The sequence below is a fragment of the Kogia breviceps genome, chromosome 6 (assembly GCF_026419965.1).
Source record: "Kogia breviceps isolate mKogBre1 chromosome 6, mKogBre1 haplotype 1, whole genome shotgun sequence".
Classification (NCBI taxonomy): Eukaryota; Metazoa; Chordata; class Mammalia; order Artiodactyla; family Physeteridae; genus Kogia; species Kogia breviceps.
In genome coordinates, this window is record NC_081315.1 from 3,284,369 (window position 1) to 3,304,387 (window position 20,019).

A 20,019-nucleotide genomic window follows, 5' to 3' on the forward strand; every position below is an offset into this window, starting at 1 on the left:
GGGTTCGTGCCCCGGTCCGGGAAGATCCCACGTGCCGCGGAGCGGCTGGGCCCGTGAGCCATGGCCGCTGAGCCTGCGTGTCCGGAGCCTGTGCTCCGCAACGGGAGAGGCCGCAACAGTGAGAGGCCCGCATACCACAAAAAAAAAAAAAAAAAAGAAAAAAAAAAGAAATTAACATATATGGCTTTTATGTTACTTAAACTTTAAATTTGATCTAAAAGAAATATATATCATATAGTTCAACCACTTTAAACGCCTACAGTTTAAGTACCTTTAAAGGAAACAGGCTAGGGCACAGAATGTCCACTCTGGTAGGCTTTGGTTGATTCATCAGTGTTTTTTGTTGCAGTTGGGTGTTTTCCCCTCTCGAACCATGCATCTCTCATCAATAAAGCACAGCATTTTCCCCCCCTATTTAAATAACCTTTCTAGCTTCATTCCAATACGGAAATGGGTTTTCACTGGCAATTAGTACCATTTCATAACAGAGCATCACTATGTAATTAATTAGTGTATTTTAAAAGTTGGGTCCACTAATATTACAAATAACAAGCCAAATCTTGCTAAAAGATCTTGTGTAAGTGTGACTTTTTAACGAACTAAAACAACTTACAGTTGTCTAAAGGTAGTCATCACTTTTAGAGGTAAAAACACACCGCCACAAAATTACTAACTTCTGCACCAGAAAAGATTGGAAGTGTTCCGGTAGTATTTAAGAATATTGAAAATGTATATCAAATAATTTCAGGGGGTTTAAAAACCTTCTATAAAACTGATGATGTAGTTATGTACGACTTTTAATAATTCAAATTATTGCTACCATTAAGAAAAACACCTTTTACTTACCTTTTTCTAAGTTTGACAGCATTTAATTTGCAGAGGAAGGGATGTTAGAAAGAAAACCTCTAAACTGTTGTCCAGTTACCACTATAATTTTTAAAAAGTAAGGGCATTTTAATATTCCCTCTCTGGCTGCCAAAGTAGGAAGGCAGAGATCTTAGAATAAAGAATAGTTACCACCAGGAAATCTTATCGCGAGATAGACCATCTGAATGGAAGTATTACCCCCCCTACCCCCATCTTGCTACGAGCTAATATTTGGGACCAGCCATATAGATAAGATAACTTTAAGAGCGTAAAAGGATTTTAGGAATCGGTGGTCAAACCACTTAATAAAATTTATTTTTTTCTGTGTAATCACTGACATTCATCCTCTGCTTTAAGATTTTTAGTTACACTTCGCACTGATATTTGGGAGATAGTCCATACGTAATGTGTGGCAAAATTGTACCCTACTGCCTGGTACAAAGGAAGCGTTTTGTAAATCATAGCAGTTATTGTTGCTTGTAGGAAAGGCCTAATTATTAAGAAACTTCCCTTACGTTTAGTGAAATCTGCCTCGCTATATCTTAGTTTGTGGTTCTAGATATCTCTTAAGGCAGCACAACTGAATATTCATGTTCCATTTTCATGTAACTGTGCTTCAGATATTTAATGAGACCCTGCTCTGTTCAGCCTCTTCTCTAGGTTAAACGTTCCTAACTTCTTGTAACCTTTCTGAACACCTTATCGCCTTGATTTTCTGCTGTTTGAACATTACAGTTACTCATTGTCTGTGCTAGGTCGCGATGTCTAGGCTGGGTTGCCGTAAACCGCACGCAGGCTATAGCAGAGCTTCCTGCCTCCCTCGCTCTGGGCCTTGCGTGTCTGATAACGTAACCTGAGACTTTACGTTAGACGTTAGGGTTTTCAGTCGTCTTGGAGCTTTGGGCCGGCTCCCTGTTACAGACAGCCCTTCCCATCTGCTACCCCCTACGAATTGTTCCTCCAGCCTCATCTTCCCTCGCCTGTGCTTGTAAGGGTGACACGTTGGTGGTACACATGGTACACTGTTAAATTTAGATTTGCTGGTTTTCATCTACTCTTTTCACCTGTCAAGCTATTTAAAACACCTCACTTTGTCAGTAAGCAAGCTGGACATCTTTTATGGTTGCACGACTATCCTATGTCTGTTTCCTCATCTTTAAGCTGGTGTAATACTACTTCACAGGTTACTTTTGAAAATGTGTAAGTGGAATTACTTATGCATTTATTCTTTGAGCGATTACTGTGTGTTAAGTACTAGAGAGAAAACATTTTATCGTTGACAGTATCAGATAAATAAAATGTTGTATGGTCCCTGCCTTCAGCTAATTTACATTCCAGTGTGTGGTCAATATTTCTCTTTTTGTTAAATAAAAATAAGAGTGATAATTAACTACTGTGTTCTTGCAAACATATTAATCATAAGGGAATAGGTTACATGCCAGGTAAGTAATAAAGATAGTAATTGCTGTTTATATTTGGAGTGGTGCTCTATGAACTGCTGAAGTCAGGAGCCCACTTTCAGGTCTCGTCCTTAGAGCAGTGAAATGACTTGCAACCAGTGTACAAGGACTTCCCCTCTGAGGCTGAGCGCTTTGAGGTGAAGTCTGGTCTTCTTCTTAAAACAGGTTCTCGGGAATGAGGTAAGCTTTGTGAAATCAGCTGTTAAAGTCTGTGCGTTTTGAAAAGCCCCGTTCTGCCTTCTTTATTTTTATTGGTTTTTCTGCATGTCTCCATTTCATGCCATCTTCTTTTTTAGGGGGTGGGGCGTGACCAGGGATTGAACCTGGGCCATGACGGTGAAACACCAAGTCCTAACCGCTGGGCTGCCAGGGGGGGTCCCCATTTCATGCCGTCTTTGCCGTCTTTTAATCGTTCGCTTCTAACGTGGCCCATGTAAATAGTGAGCATATTTATTACAGGCAGGATGCATTCGTTCTCCAGTGATGAGTCAGGTGCAACCTAGCAGTTTGTTGTCAGACAGTTTTTTTTTAATTAAAGACACAGCCTGAAGATTTCTTTGAATGTGTCTTTAGAGTGTATGTGGGTGATCTTTTTTGGACTCACAATTCCATCTTTCTAAGTGCTAATTCAAGTAATGGTTCCTAGTATTTCTAAAGCCTTCATTTAAATTAAACTCAGATGTGTCTTCAACAGTTATTATATATCAGGCGTAGTGTTGGTGTCTCTCATTTTATTTCATAATTAAGTTATTTTAAATAAAGAACCTGAAGTACCTTTTTATTGGTCAAAGTAGAAACAATAAAAATTCTAGCCCCGATTTCCTCTGTGAGGAGGGTGTGTGTGGGGGGCCCTGTCTGAAGTTCACCCGAGGATGAAACAGGTTATGTGAAATGTAGGGATGAATTACGGTGTGAAGAATTTGTCAGATAATCAACTTTTTTTTAGAAAGAAATCATAATACGAATGGGATGTTTGGGGTTTAGGAAAACCTAGCAGTAAAACCTCCGACCGTACCTCGCACGGTTTTGCACTAGCTTGCTGCTCAGTGGCTTTGGTGTGTGGTTGTGTAGAAAATAGCACTTTAAAATGTCGTTTCTTTGATGGACAATAAAACATTAGGGTTCAGATTTGTAAAATTTTACGTTTCCAGATATTGAAGAATAAATTCTTCCTGCCTCTCCAAGAGATTTTCTCCAACCTCTATAGTTTATCCTCTGGGGAAGGGAGAAGAGGGGAAAAAATCAACATACGTATAAGTGGATAAAGTCAATTATATTAGAAACCTGGAGTTCGATTTTGTGTTCTTCCAAACTACTAACTCTGTCATCGCACACACTTTATTTTTCTGGAAAAGACGAATACATTATTTTTTTGCTTCCTTGGGTCTTGACGAAGCTTAATTAAATGTTTGTAAAGCACTTGGAGATCTATGGATAAACGCTGTAGATACTATACATAAATAAACACACACTAATCCTAAATGTGGTTAATAATTACTGAGAAGAACAGACCATTTTTCTCAATTTCATAGTAATTAAAAAGGGCATACTTTAGGTGGAAGAAAGTATAAATGAATGTGATGGGTTTAAATTTAGCATGGAAAGGCTTAAGTAATTTCTCGAGTTGTGTTATTTAATCTCTATCTTTTGGGTCATTGTTGCTGATAATTTAGAAGTCATTGGAAGTTCTCAAGCAGAAAGCTGTTAGGTGGTCCTTTTTCTATCTGGATCTATTTAATGCTATTTGCTAAATCTAGATGGTTAAGGAATAGGGTAAATAGAACCAAAACCAGCCTGAGGGTGATTTTTTTTCTTATTTGTGTAAAATCTGTAATATGGGATGCTCTTAAATCTTCAGTTCGTATTTTATGTTTGCCATATTATAACCTGGTATAATTGTATTTCGTTGTACAAGGTAGTAGGGATAGTAAAATTTCAGTCGTGCAGTCATGAGTTTTGAAGTGTGTAGGTTGTAGGCGTGGAGCCAGGTTGGGAGAGAAATCTCACCAGTCTCAGCACAGAAAAGCATCAGTGCCTGAGGATGTATGGCTCTGGCTTCATCTCTCAGGGTCCCCGATGAGATTACTTTCCTCCTGCAGAGAAGTGACAGGTTTCTCTGCAAAGACAAGCAACGCGAAATCTGCCCCTAAAAGGTCGGCCGCCATCAGCATGGAGGTGATGTGACTTCACCTTGGAGACGGGTCTCCGTCACGGGGGCCTGCGGGGCTGGGGCTGGGTGGCTGGAAGTCGTGCAGCTTGATCATTTAGTTCTTGAGTTGCCATTGGCTTTGTTTGCGTGTGTAGTAAAATACACATAACATTTAAATCTATCATTTTAACCGTTTTTAAGTGTCCAGCTCAGCGGCATGAAGTACATTCACCTGATTATGCAGCCACCCCCACCATCCATCTCCAGAACACTTTCATCTTCCCAGAAGAAACCCCATACCCGTTAGACACGGGTCCCCATTTCTCCCAGCCCCTGGCCACCACCATCCTGTCTGTCTGTGAAGTTGGTTATTCTACGTGCCTCACCCGGGCGTGTGGTCACACAGTGTTGGTTTGTCTTTCTGTGACTGAATGAGTCCACTGTAGCACAGCGTCTTCTGGGCGTGTCCTTGCTGTAGCTTGTTAGAGAATCTTGTTCCTTTTTAAGACCGAGTATCTCGTGGTACTGATATGTATATACCACATTTTGTTTATGCATTCATTCATAGATGGACACTTGGGTTGCTTCCTAGATTTTACCTTTTTTTTTTTTTTCAAGGTTTTAGTTTTTAGAGCAGTTTTAGGTTTACAGCAGAATTGAGAAAAAGGTACAGAGATTTCCCATATATCTCTGCCCCCATGGATGCAGAGCCTCACTCATCAGGATAGTATATATATATATTTTTTTAACCAAGGATGACCCTACATTGACACATCATATTCGTGCAAAGTCCATGGTTTACCTTAGGGTTCACTCTTGGTATAGTACAAATGGGTTTGGACAAATGTATCATGACGTGTATCCGTCATTATAATATCATACAGAGTATTTTCTCTGCTCTAAAAATCCTCTGTGCTCTGCCTGTTCATTCGCAGTGCACCTCCCCTCCCTCCACAACCGCCGATCTTTTACTGTCTCTATAGTTGTGTCTTTTCCAGAATGTCATGTAGTTGGAATCTCACAGTATGTAGCCTTTGGAGATTGGCTGCATTCACTTAGTAATATGCACTTAAGGTTTCTCTGTCTTTTCATGGCTTGGCAGCTGGTTGCTTTTTTAGTGCTGAATAAGACTTCACTGTCTTGACATACCACAGTTGATTCATACATTCACCTACTAAAGGGCCTCTCGGTGTGGTCATAAGTTTTCAGTTGCTTTGGGTATATATCAAGGACTGGGACTGCCGGATCATCAGGTAGAAAGAAGTCTGTTTAGCTTTGTAAGAAACCACCGCACTGCCTTCCACGGTGGCCGCGCCATTTTGCATTCCCGTCACCAATGAGCGGGCGTTCCCGTTGCTCTGCATCCTCGCCAGCATTTGCTGTCGTCAGCCGCTGAGGGTTTGACCACCCCAGTAGGTGGACGGTGGCACCTCGTTATTGCTTTGATTTGCGTTGCCCTGATGACGTACGGTGTGGAGCGTCTTTTCACGTCCTTATTTGCCACGTGCGTGTCTTCTTTAGTGAGGTTTCTTTTAAGGTCTCTGGCCCATTTTTAACTCAAGTTTTGTCTTGTTGTTGAGTTTTAGGAGTTCTTGGTGTATGTTGGATGCGTCCTTTATCACATGTCTTTTGCAAATATTTTTTCCCAGTCTGTGGCTTGTCTTCTCGTTCCCTTAATATCGTCTTTTACGGAGCAGAGGTTTTTAATTTTAGCGAATCCAGCCTATCCATTGTTTCTCTCATGCATCACGTTTGGTGTTGTATCTAAAAAGGCATCACCACACTCAAGGCTGTCTACGTTTCCTCTTATTATCTTGTAGGAGTTTTATAGTTTTGCGTTTCACATTTAGGTCTGTGATCCATTTTGAGTTAGTTTCTGTGGATGGTGTAAGGCCTGTTTCTAGATGATGATGACGATTTTCGCGTGTGGATGTCCGTTTGTTCCGGCACCATTTGTTGAAGAGACTCTCTTTGCTCCATTATATTGCCTTTTCCCTTTGTCAAAGAGCAGCACTGTTTACTTTTAAATAATTCGTCTGTTATAGAAAAATACCTGGGATTTTTTTTTTGTTAGGGACTGGTTTACAAGATCAAATACGGTCTTGCTAACGTCCATTCCCAGTCCCTGGGGGTTTCATTCATTCAAAAAGTGTTGATTGTACACAACGTGTAGCGTGCTGTGCACTGCAGGTCCAGCGGCACGCGGGCAAGCGTGGTGCCAGCCGTGAAGGAGGAGGGGTGCGTAGCCGGGGAAAGGCAAACACTAACTGCACATAATGTCGTGGTTAAGCGTGAACTCACGGCATGACAGGGGAGTGATACAGAACACGATGGTGGTTTTGAGGGCATTTCACCAGCGTGCTTTGAGGGGTGGAGTAGGAGTCGATCAGGAAAGGGAGGGTGAGGGCGAGTTCGGGGCAGAGGAAATAACACGTGAGAAGGTCCTCTTGGCCCTTCAAGGAAGCAAGCGCAGCTGAGGCGACCTGAGGGTCTGAGTGTGGGGTGAGTCTTGAAGACAGGCAGGTCCTGCAGATGCCACGAGAGTTTTAGTCTGCGCACTGAGAGCAGTGGAAACCCATGTGCGTGTGTCTGGGTTTGAAAAGGGGGCTCGATGGATTCAGGCGAAGTGACCAGATTTTAGTTTTTCAAAGATCTCAGAGGCAGTCTGTTAAGTGGGTTGAGTGGACGAGGTTAGAACTGAATCCAGACAGTTCGGTAAGGAGACTTCTGCAGTTTTCGTGGCAAAAAATAATGACTGGCGTGGGACGGTAGCGGCGGAGATGGAGAGAAGTGTGAATTGTAGAGAAGGTAGAGACGTAATCAGTGGGATACCGTGAGGGACCGGATGTGGAGAAGAGGGTGCTCGACGTCTCAGGCATTGTCCCCGGGCCGTGGTGGTCCTTCGTTTGAGAGGGCGGTGCGGTGAGGGAGTGATGGCACGAAAGTAGGTGATTCCTCAGAGGTTTGGGTGTGCGACGGGGAAGAGGTCAGACAGCAGCCACAGGAGAATGTGGGATCTCGGCAAGGTTTCTGGTTTCGGTTTTGTTTCTGAGACGGGAGAGACCTGCACATATTTAAAACTGGAGAAGCCCTAGTTGTGGGCGAGAGGTTGAGTGGATGCTGTAAGAAGCCTCTGGAGAGGCATGCAGCGGGGAGAGGGATGCCGGGTGCAGAAGTGGAGGGCCTGGCCGCCTTCCGCTGTGAGGGGAGAGGAAGGAGAGCGGGTGGTGTGGGCGTCAGCTGAGGCAGCAGCAGGCACGGGCAGCTCCCAAGTCACTCACTCCAGTGGCTAGATTTTCCATGTCTCTCTCGATCGTGGGTACCATTTATAGATAGCTGCGACCATGAGAGACGGACCAGGGCTTCCGAGCCGAAATGGCAACAGTAACGCTGTCTGTTCAAATGACCTACTAACCCGGGTGGAATTCAGTGTCTGTGGTAGGATTACACACCCTCATTAAATTTCAACTTTCTACCTCTCCAAGGAGTTTGATTTGGTTTTTTTAAAAAAAAACCTGAGTGGGTTTATTTTGATATTATTTGCAAGGTGCTGTGTGTGTGTGTGTGCCCGAGTTGTGTGTATGGGAGTTTGTGAAAAATCTCACCTTCTAAATGTATACACAGCTTGCATTTTGTGGATTTGGGGTGGGTACTTGTTTCCTATAGCCCGGTGATATTCGAGGGTGGGGAAGAGGTCACAGCCATTCGTGTTTCTTCCCCTGGGTGAAAAATCATATTTTAGTTCAAAGCTGTTCTAGTGAGTCCTGGCTCTGCTTTCCCACCCTGTCTTCAGAGATATTATTTGGAGTCAGCAATCGATGGATTCCATCCCTCTGAGACTTGCTTTAACCTACAGCCGCTGATAAAATACAGGCAAGAGCTCATTACTTTATCTGAATTGTCCATTGCTACCTTAATGAGCGAAATGGTTAAGTAGAGGAGGGGGCGAGCCTTAAGGAATGTGTGTACCGTTTGAGCTGAATATTTCAGTGTATATAGGGAGAGGGAGGGCGAGAGAGAAATCCACTTACATCACTAGAACTGCATTGAGTGTGAGCCTTGCAGGTTAAGAGACAGACTCCAGTGTCTTGCTTTCTGCAGGAAGCAGCAATGCCGCCTGTTTCCTAAGAGGAATTTTTTATTTAGAAAAGGAAGCTTTCTCTCTACCCAGGAAATGGCTTTCCTTGTGCGTTGCTATGCCAACTGCCTGCAGCCATGGTCCTCCAAAGTAAGCACAATAATGTCATTATATCGGTGTATTGCATTCAGACTCATGCTTCTCCAGATTGTGTGTGTGCATGTGCTGTGTGTCTGTTAGTGACTCCCGTGCTGGCAGTCACGCTTGTGTTGAGTGTAAGGGACAGACATCATTAGATCAAATGTCCATGGGTGTCATGCCGCCGAGATTAATTGTGCAAACTTGGTTCGTGGAGTGGGGCAGAGATCACTGGTCGCCGCTCCGTCCCCGCCACTGGAAGCCAGGGAGGAGGTCCCGATTCACACGCTCTGCCCTGGTTCTTTCTTTCTTTCCCTTTCTCCTTTCTTCCTTGGTCGAAGGGGTCCGTATGTGTGATTGCAAATGAGACAAGAGTATTAACAGTGCTTGGCTGGATGCTGAAGACTGGTTCCTCCACCACCCCGGCTGCGATCGTTCTGTAGGAAGCCTTTTGGAGGGGAGTCTGTGTGCAGTCAGCCATTTTAGCTTTTTTTTTTTTTTCTCCCCCTCTTCTTTTGCCTCTTGTTCTTCAGTCTCAGAAATGATCTTGTTCTCTGGGAGGACTGGGAGCTGGATAAGGTTTCCTCAGCCTCGTCGTAGCCGGAGATGGCTAGAGTTTCAGTGTTATAAAAATGGAGACCGGCAGGGTCGAGTGGGTCCCTTTTCTGGTCCACAAGTATGAGGGTTTCCAGCGCACCGGTAGTGAGACTTGAAGCTGCAGCGGCTCTCCTCCCCCCCTTTTTTCCTTCCTTTCTTTTTCATTTTTCTTTTAATTCAATGCCGTCAAGGGTGACTTGGCATCCATGAGAGCCTGGTACATGATGTGTAAATTCAGTCCGGCATACGTCTCTTCATTATGAAGCCACTAGCAGTCGCAGCTAACCATGGAGTTATGGGCCAGCAGGAGAAACACTCAGTAAGTACCTCAAGCGCTGCTGTGCTTCCAGCTCGCGTCATAGAGAACGGCTTTGAAATGGGGGTGCTGGCTGTGTCCCTTCAGGGGAGGCATGTCTTTCAGAGGGTCTGAGGGTCTGCTCGGAGGAGGGAGGGTAAGTGGCAGCTGGCTTGTTCTTCCAATTTTGTTGTGATTTAACCGTTTTTTCCAACAAGACCAGCAGTCCATTGAAAGCAAGATCACAGACATTGTGAAACACTGGACGGCTGATTTTTATAATCAGAAATTAAACCTTGGCAATTCAGCTTTAACTTAGCACTTGAATAGTTTCTTGGAAATATTTGTATCGTTGAATTTAACGAGAGATCATGAAAAGGTTATTGGGGACAGGCGTCTGTAGTACGGAATTCACATGGAGGCTTGAAGGAGGGAGGAGAGCTTTGGTTATTGATTTGGTAATAAAACCATCAGTGGGACGCGTCTGACTTCCTAACATGGATTAACAGGTGATGAGAACACAGAATTTTTTTTTTAATACCATGAGTATTGCTTCTTTATAATGGATCCCATGAGTCAGCTCTGCATTTGTCACGCTGAAATCCCATAGGCAGCTACTGCTGTTTGTGAGAAACACTTTCCTATGCTTAATACCAAGTCCGAGCCTCCTGTTCCAGGAATGTGAGTTCTCACTTTGCTGCCTTTATACCACCATGTTGGCAGTTTTCTGCCATCACACTCGTTCGTATGTGTGTGTCATCTATCTATATATATATTTAAATGTCCCAAATGAAAATGCATTTATTGGGGCAGCTTATATAGTAATTAGTCTAAGTACTTTTTAAATGCCTATTTTTATATTGTGGCATCTAGCAAGTACTCTGTTAGGGTATAGGAATTATCTTTTATGTATACTAAAAAGATTGAGATGTTAAACTTTGAAAATGGAGATAAATCACTGAGGCTTTGAAAATTTAGAGCCAGAAGGCCATGGATTAGAATATTTAGGTGCCTAGGTTTATGGATTGTTCACCACCACGAACAAAATTGTTAACTAAATCCGAGAGGTTTTCCTAGAGGAAGCTAGCCACGAGACATCGCCCTGCACGCCCGGAGAGTGGTGTGGGGTGTTGCGGGCGTGTCATGATGCAGGGCTTGGAGCCCAGCCCCCTCGTAATGAGATCCTTGTGGTAACCTCGCTAATTAAATCTCTTCGGATCAGATCGAAAAAAAGAGCAGCCTTATACTTAATTTCACTAGTCAGAAAGGTTGTTGCAGAGAAGTTCTACTCTGGTTAGACTGTAGTAACAGGGCCTCTGACGTGAAGCTCCTCTGCACTCGGGATTTTTTCAGGGACCAGTGAGGTGTGTTACTTAATTAAACTGCACTTGAGGAGCCTTAGAAGCAAAGTTCAAATCACAGCCTCTCTGCTTACCTTTTTCACATGTCCTTTCTCACGGTGGGGGGGGGGGGGTTACTGAAGTTAATAATAATATAATTTTAATGAACAAAGAAAATAGTTTACTGGCGGGGGAGGAAAAAGTAGGACTAGATCTATGAAAAGGAGCAGCCGGGTCAGGTAGTACCGAATAGTGTGTAGGCGCCTGTTCCATAAAGCGTATTTGTTTCCTAGCAAGTGCTCTAGGTTCCAGTGAATTCCAGGGTAACGCTTTGACAAAAGTAAGCCTAGCTGGAAAATAGCTTTGCGTCAGGTGACAGCTAGAGAGCGTGTCGGTGGTACCTCCCACCACATTTCTGTCCCAAGTTGAAGCCCTGGAGTTTGCGCCCGGCTCGTGCCCAGGCAGGGCTGTCAGTTGGTGCCCTCAGCATCTTGCTGCCCGGTGCTCGCTGATGAGGCCTTTGCTTATGTGGACGCTGCTGGTTGGTGGGCAGGCCTTTCCGACTTTAGTTTTATGCAGGGGGTGAGCAGGAGAGCCGCCTCCGGGCTCGCGCAGAGTAGGTGACTCGGTAAGTAGCTGTTGGGCCAGCATGAGTGGGACACCCCTCTTCTGGCCTGTGGGGCCTTATGAGGATGATGGCAGAGCTCATTTTAAACGCGTGACGTTTGGTAACGTCACAAGTAACTTCCATTTTCGCCTCCTGGAGAACTTCGTGGCTTTTAAAGTGGCTTTGACCACGGAAGTGAGTGAGGTACTAGAAGGAGCAGCGTAGAATCGGGGGCGTTTTTTGAAGCTGTGGTTGAGCAGGGGTAAACTCGGTTTTTCTACTTTGTGAGAATCTTCCAGATCTTGCGGGCTTTTATTCTTTCCCCGTCGAGCGCCGTGCGTTCCCTCAGCTGCTGGCGCCCACCAGGTGCACCGTAAACACTGCTGACTTTCTCATCTGGATGAATCCGGGTCGGTGAAGCCCCACGTGCCCTTTACGCTAGTGCCTGGTGTACGTTTTGTCGTCTCTCCTCCCCGTCCCGGTTGCACCTGGCCAGCTGTGAACACCTGTGCGTCACCAAGACGGCCCCCAGCGCTGGGCTCTGTTCTCACTGCCGCCTGGCGCTCAGTCCACCTCCAGGGGAGCCTTGTGATTTGGGGGCCTTCGACGGGAAAAGGAGATTATTAACATTTTTTAAATGTACGCTAAAACTACACTTCGGAAAGGCTGCTCTGGAACACCAGTGGCACCGACCGTTCATAGGTGTTACGCGAGAAAAGTTGCACAGGCTTAGGAAGTTGGGGGAAACCTGGGGGGGACAGGAAGGGGCCGTTGCTCCGTGTACCAGCTGTTCCGTGCCCTCCCCGCCCCCCGCCTTTTTGCCCGCCTCAGATGAGCTGGCCGGGGGAGGGTGCCTCCGGCGCGCTTTTGAAGGTTGCGCGATGTACGATGACTTAGAAACTTTGTAAACTTTTTACGTGAATCACTTAAAATAAATCAACTCGGTATTATCAAACTGATCATCTAGTTTTCCTTTGCACATTTTGTAGAAATTAGTGATATATGTAGTGCGCTGTACTTACAATAAAAGAGACTTCAGTCACGATGAAATGATGATTTTTAAAAAGTGGTTTATGAAAGAAAATGCCTACTTAAATGCGGGGAATAAACAGCAATAGCTATCATTTATTGAGCACTTACTGTATGACGGACACTGTACTACATATTATCTGCATTATCGCAACAACCCTTTAAAGAAAGATTTATTATCACCTTTTTAGAAATGATGAAAATGGGGCTTAGCGAGATTAAAAAATACCTTTTTCCCAGGACTGTAAGCGTCTGGAACCATCGCTGGAGCCCAGGAGTGTCTGATTTCACAGCCCTGCTCTAACCACCAGCCTGTACTGCCTCTCCTTCTGTGGCCAGATGGAGTCTAAATCAGGTGTTTGCACTGTATACTTAGCAGAGCTGATGTTAATTATTGGAATAGACTTGAAAAAAATGCTTGTTTTTCCTGGTATGTGTGACATTCCAGGTTCATATAAAAGGGAAACAATATCATGATCAAAATTATTTTACAAACTTAAAAAATTATATAGTTTTATAAAACTATTTGATAGATGCAGTCAATAAGCTTCTGTCCTTCCCGCCCGCTCCCCTCACCGCTGTGGCCTCTCCCGCTGCGGAGCACAGGCTCCGGACGTGCAGGCGCAGCGGCCACGGCTCACGGGCCCAGCCGCTCCGCGGCACGTGGGATCCTCCCGGACCGGGGCGCGAACCCGCGTCCCCCGCATCGGCAGGCGGACTCTCAACCGCTGCGCCGCCAGGGAAGCCCCGCTTCTGTCCTTTTTGATGTGCTCTTGAGGCCTGAGTTGGGATGATCAGGAATAGATGCCATTTAGCCCAATTCCTCCTTCCTCCTGCGCTTCTGTGTTTGGCCCTGGCGTGTACCTTCTCGTTTTTAATTGCTGCCTAACTCTTTAAGCATCGACTTGATGCCTCAACTTCCTCTGCCCCCTTTGTAACTTCAGACAGCCTGACCGTGGCCGCCTGTGCTCCGTGGGCAGCCCTGAGCCTGGCTGTCCCACCTCCCCATTTCTGCTTCAGCGGAGTCTGCGTCTGCCATGGAGCCCGTCTAATGCTCACGGCCACCTCTCTGAAGCCCACACTGGCCGTGGCTCGTCTGTAGGCACAAGTCATCGTTTCATGAGTCTGACTTCCTGTTGGTCACCGGGGACCTCTGTAATCTACACTCTCCTGCTTAGGAGCATATTTTTTTTCCCAGCTGTGCTTTTTTCGGTTAGGACAGGGCGCTCTGATTACAGATGCTAAGGGTTCCTTTTCTTTTCCGATTTCTCAGCCTGCAGTGCTCTGTGCTTGACTTTCATGTGCTCCTTGTTTCTGTTCATATTTATCTCTGCTTCCTCTGAATAATGACTTAGTGCCACTTACTATGTAATTCTTCATTTTATTAATTGTTGTAATTGCTTTGGTCTCTGCGGTTAGAGGAGACATCGTATCTGGAGTGAATTCTCCCCCTTCCTCATACCAGGTGTGAAGAATATGGTTGGAATTCAGAACTATTTATCAACTGTTAAGAGTACAGAATAGAGAAGGCTTTTCTAGGATGGAAGAGTAGCAAGTGAGGGTCCAAGGATATAAGGAATTAGAAGGTTATGAGAAAAACAATGAGATCATCACTATTAGAATGGATTATGTCAGCGAGAGTAGGTCAATACAGGTGAGAGAGAGGAAGGTGTTAGGACACTTGACAAAGAAATGGCTATAACATGAAGAGCCAGCAAAGGAGAGTAAAACCTCCTTCTCCCTCCCACCCCCCTCCTGTCTTTAACTAGAAAAGATTCAAGGAAACTCAATTTTGAAAAAATTGCTTTCATCCTACCATGACAATCTGACCTTGTCTGTAAACATTGGGTAGAGTGTCTTTTTAATATAATTTGATTGATGCATTTTCCTCAGCAGGGTAGAAAACAGCACCAAGATTAATCATAGGTGTTAAGTTACACCTCTTTTGGGTTAAGACTCTACCTCTTCTTTATCTGATCTTTTATTTTGTCTGTTATGACAGATATATTTCCCGAGATGAAATAAACTATCTCTTGGGGGAGGTTTTCCACTGTGCCAGCTAACAGAGGCCTGAGAGGAAGCAACATCCTATTGTTTTACTCAAGGACAAGGTCATCTTCCTTGGATTTGGGCCAAGAAGCCCTGGCAACAAATAATACATCTTTTTACCCTGTTAGAAGTAAAGAAATATATTTTAGGAACTTGCCAGTGCATTGCATACACAACTTGTATGTATAAGATTGAAAAAAGCTCTATCTCATTGTAGGACATATTAAAGAAGAATCCTTACTTTTAGTCAAAAGAAGAAGCATACTTTCCATCCTTGCTTTTAAACATTGTTTGGTAATGATCGATTTAAATATAGACTACATAAAAATAAAATCAATTAAGATTAGTTGGAAAAGAGAATGATCAATTAAAAAAAGGAATACTCAAAATGCATCTTATTAGAATATCAAGTATTTCTTCTTTAACTGTTTAATCATAGTAAGACTAAAGTTACAGTTTTGTTTCTCATTTAAAATATCCTATTTTATATGTTTGAAATACTGATGTTAAATTTAAACCAAAATAAACACTCTGTAAATTTGGTCATGTAGACATAATTATCCCTGAAATATAAACTGAAATTTCTTTAGTCCATTTCCTTGATTTTAGGCCTGACCATACTCTTAAATATTTTATTTGGGTAATCTGTTTAAGAATCCTTTCAAGAGTGATGGTTGAGTTTCCTTCTTTTTTCCTGTGCTTAATAATCATGTAAAAATTATACTTATTTAATTTAAATCCTTAATGAAGTACCTTTTAGTGCTTACTTTATGTACCTAGTGAAAGAAAAAGGCAACTTAACTACTGTCAGGTCTGTAGCAATCTTCTCTAAACTTTTGAAAACTTTTCCTACTTAGATCAAATGACCATTTTATCTTTATCCATATATTTTATTTGGATTATGATTTAGTTATGAGCTTTAAAAATTTTTTTTAAAAAAAAGAAAATGAGTGCCGTTCTATACATAAGAGATATACTCGTGAGGGAGAGCAGGGTGCAGGTGTGTGTGTGTGTGTGTGTGTGTGTGTGTGTGTGTGTGTGATTTAAATGAAAGTTAATAAATGTCTTCCAGGTCGTAAGATCTTCGCTTTCTCTTCATCATTAAGAAATGGTCTGTGTTTTCGGAGGTCTAACTGACACGTGCTTGTGGCTGTTCCCATGTACGGTATTAAAATGCCAGGGCTGTTAGTACTATCTTAGGTGTTACACAGAACGAATTGCAGAAAAGTGTCTATTTTGGGGGACATAGATAAGAAGCTTGTTCAGAAACATACAAGAGACCATAAACGCACATTTACACGCTAAAGCTCGTAAAGAAATGATGCAAGAGAGCCCCCGCACTAGAGCATCACGTGGGGTGTAGCACACACGCTGGCCTCTCAGGCCCTTGGTCCCTGCGCCTCCCTTTCCCGCTGGTCTAGAAACACCCTGGCCACGCAGAACTGGTCGCTTGTCGACCTCTGCCATTTCTTCTTGTTGACCAGACCTCCAGCGTGGGCCTTTTATCTTAGTTATGCTGTGTTTCTCTCTCTCTCTCTCTCTCGTGGCATGTGTGTATATGATTCATAACGATCTTATTTACTTCTCCCGTCTGTGCTAATGCCATATCCGCATAATGTATCGGTCAACCCCCAGTCGGTGTTTCTTCTGTAAAGTCATTTTACAGAGATTCCCCACGTGCCGCATATCCCCTCACTTCACGTCAGGACACCAGATGCTCTTTATCACTTACACCACCTGCTCGTTAGAAAGGCCGTTCTCACGGACATCACAGGCGTGGACTCACTGCACAGTTTTTGATCAATAAAGTGACAATCTGAAAAATGCTTTTGAGTTAGTAAGGTACATATTCTTCTTTAGTGAACTCCGAAGAAGTACATTACTGGTTTATAACATTGACTTGGTTTGATTATAAAATAACACAGACCCCCCTTATGTATGCATGCATTTCATGCACGTGTGTGTTGGTGTAAACATGATTAATCCAGAATCTCATCTCTAATTTAGGGAGAAAAAGTTAGAATTCTGTAATGTGTTGGTAGAGGGTAATTTTCAGAGATGTCTGAAAATATGTGTAATCTCCTCTGATAACCATTTTATTTTCTTGCAGCTCTAATTTAAAGATCTTAAAAGTACAGGTTATGATGGGGGCACCGTACCATGGGTTATCTCCGATAGGTGAACATTTCACTAATTTTAAGTTCTAGTGCACAACTTCACACCTTTCATAATAAAAGACAGTGAAACATGGCTGTAAAAAAGGCGCAGAATTGTCACCTTTGATTGTCTCTATTCTGCTAGAAAAAAAAGAATGGGTTCAACCTGACATTTTTACTCCAAGTTTTAATAGTGAAAGCGCTCTCTTTTTTACTTTTCTCAGTAATTAAGAAAAATTTGGAGTTAAGTGGGAGTGTCGTGGCATGTAGTTTTTCTGAGTTTTCTGAAACCGAGAAGTTCATAGTACCTTTAATATTGGTGAAGAAGATTGCTTCGGGTTGTCAGTGGGATCTGGAAGGGTGCTGTCGTCACTGGGCCTGCGGTGTCGGGGCTGCTGGGGATGCAGCGAGGTTGGCGGAAGTTGAACGATGAGCACAGTTCACGTGTCAGCTTTCCAGTAACTGAGAATGTGAAGGATGAAATTAACTTTTTCTTTATGGCTGATTAATCTTAGACTTACTTGTTTTCTTAAAACAAGTATACTTTTCTTATTTTAAATGGCAATTTGAAAATATGAATATGATACTTTCATATTAACGTATAAGGCCTCCTATTTCTTTTTTTTTTTTTTTTTGCGGTACGCGGGCCTCTCACTGTTGTGGCCTCTCCCGTTGCGGAGCACAGGCTCCGGACGCGCAGGCGCAGCGGCCACGGCTCACGGGCCCAGCCGCTCCGCGGCACGTGGGATCCTCCCGGACCGGGGCGCGAACCTGCGTCCCCTGCATCGGCAGGCGGACTCTCAACCGCTGTGCCACCAGGGAAGCCCCGTCCTATTTCTTATTGACATTCATTCCGCTTGTGGAAACAATCAAATGTCAAAATCATACTACTTTAGGGATAACGTTTACCTAAATATAAAACTATTTTATTTACAAGAGTTACCCTTTGAATAGCTAAGCTAAATTTCAGTGCTTGTTTTGTGTTATGGCTATTTAGGTGTCAGTTTGGTCTGTGGTTTGTCCGTTATTTGTTTTGTTCATTATTTATAATTTTAAAAAATACATAGCTATACATGTGTTTATTAAAGAAAAACTAGAAAACAGATGAAGACAAGGACAGAAAAAGAATCGCAATTTTACTACCCAGATAAACCATTGGTAACATTTTGATACATAGCCTCTTATTGTAGAAATGTGATTTTTTTAAAAAGATTATTTTATTTATTTATTTTTGGCTGTGTTGGTTCTTCATTGTGGTGCGTGGGCTTCTCATTGCAGCGGCTTCTCTCGTCGTGGAGAACGGGCTCTAGGCGCGTAGGGTTCAGCAGTTGTGGCACGCAGGCTCAGTAGTGGTGTCACACGGGCTCAACTGCTCCGCAACATGAGGGATCCTCCCGGACCGGGGCTCGAACCTGCGTCCCCTGCATTGGCTGGTGGACTCCCAACCCCTGGACCACTGGGGAAGTCCCAGAAATGTTGTTTATATTATACTATAGCATAAAGTCTGGCACTGATATTTGTTGTAGATTTCTCCCAACCCCCAAATATATGTAGAAGGTATATTTAAGACAGCTTATTTAAGAGACACGTTGTAGCTATTATGAAGCTTCTATCATGAACTGCTTTGTCTGCCTTATAGTTTTAAAGTTTGCCATATAATATACATTAATATGTAACATGATATATGTATTATATATAATGTAGTATATATAATATATATATGTAATTGAGGGAAAAGTTACTTACTTAAAACCTTCTTTAGTTACTGTTAGAATTCCACTCCAATATGGGAAAGAAAGAATCCAGTGTGATTTTAATGAAGTTTACTGTAGTCATACCATTGTGCTTTTCTTGAAGTGGATGCAAAATTTTAAGATAAAAAAAGTCAATATTAAAGTGTCAAAAGAAGTGAACTTTCAAATAGCTTAGCTAAAGAAAATATTGATATAAACACCTGTGACAGCATTCCTTTCCTCTTCCCATTCCACCGGATAGCATGTCTTTTACCACTGAAATCCTTTGTGTTCCTTTTAGTTGGGCGCATTTCCAGACGTCTTTCCCCTTCAGTATCCTGTTTTCGTTTTGCCTCCCCCGAAAAAATTTAACAAACTGACATAAGAGTTAAAGAATGTCTTTGAAGAAGCAAACATCACAGAAGTTGATAGTAGTGATATTAAATGAAAAGTTCATTTTGATCTAGAAAAAGAGCTTCGGGTAACCTAAATGCCTCTCAGTTTTTTCTCAGAGCAAGAAACTACTTAAGGTCTGTCTTTGAATAGAAGAGGATAGAGGTGGTGGTTCTCGGCTAACAAAATTGTCTTCGATATTAGTGGAATAAAATGTCAAAACAAACTGAGTACTTTTTAAATTAGTAGCTGGTAAGAAGTAAGTCTGTATTGATATGAAAAGTATGTGGATTAAAAGAGATACATTAAAAATTAATGTAAAATTAATTAAAAATTACAGAAAGTTATTAACATTACTCTTGTCCTTTTTAAATCTAAGTTTAATTTTGTCCATTTTGAAATGATATTTTCTACCTATTGCCTTTTGAAAAGAGAAAATTAATAATGAAACAATATATTTTGAATGTTTTCTTGTGGGTTTTATCCAGATTTCTTTCTATAAAAGTGATTTAAAAATATGGTTTGAAAATTTTGTCTCTGGTTGGAAGTAACGTATATTTAAATGCTGGGTGAGCAGTAGGGCCAAAATAATACATATAGGAGCCCCCGGCAGGAATGTCACTTGTGACTCAAGTAGTTGAAGAAGGAAATAAGAATTGAGCTGTGCCACAAGCAGGGGTGGGAGATGAGCGAGGTGTAAAGAGAAAGGAAACAACGGGGCTTTTTTCAAGGGAAGAGGAATGAGTTGAATCAGTGAATCGAAAGTGTCTGTGTACAATTAAGGAACCGTGAGTGGGGCTTCCCTGGTGGCGCAGTGGTTGAGAGTCTGCCTGCCGACGCAGGGGACACAGGTTCGTGCCCCGGTCTGGGAAGATACCACATGCCGCGGAGCAACTAAGCCCGTGCGCCACAACTGCTGAGCCTGTGCTCTAGAGCCCGTGAGCCACAAGTACTGAGACCATGTGCCACAACTACTGAGCCCGTGTGCCTAGAGCCTCAGCTCCCAACAAGAGAAGCCACCGCAATGTGAAGCCCACGCACCGCAACGAAGAGTAGCCCTCGCTCGCCGCAACTAGAGAAAGCCTGCATGCAGCAACAAAGACCCAATGCAGCCAAAAATAAATAAAT

General features: G+C 43.0%; 1 protein-coding gene across 8 annotated transcripts in view; it reads left to right on the forward strand.

Annotated features, from left to right (window-relative positions):
- The window catches only part of RAPGEF2 (Rap guanine nucleotide exchange factor 2), a 249,132-nt gene that overhangs the window by 146,978 nt on the left and 82,135 nt on the right, over window positions 1-20,019 (forward strand). Inside the window, exon 1 of one of the 8 annotated variants that reach the window (XM_067035442.1) lies at window positions 8,470-8,704. The exons of 6 other annotated variants lie outside the window; for them this stretch is intronic. In XM_067035442.1, coding sequence (XP_066891543.1) covers window positions 8,651-8,704 — 54 coding nt within the window. In that variant the 5' untranslated portion in view covers window positions 8,470-8,650. Of the gene's footprint in view, window positions 1-8,469; window positions 8,705-8,923; window positions 9,609-20,019 lie in introns of those variants that run through there. One more of the 8 variants, XM_059066808.2, reaches the window with a different exon arrangement.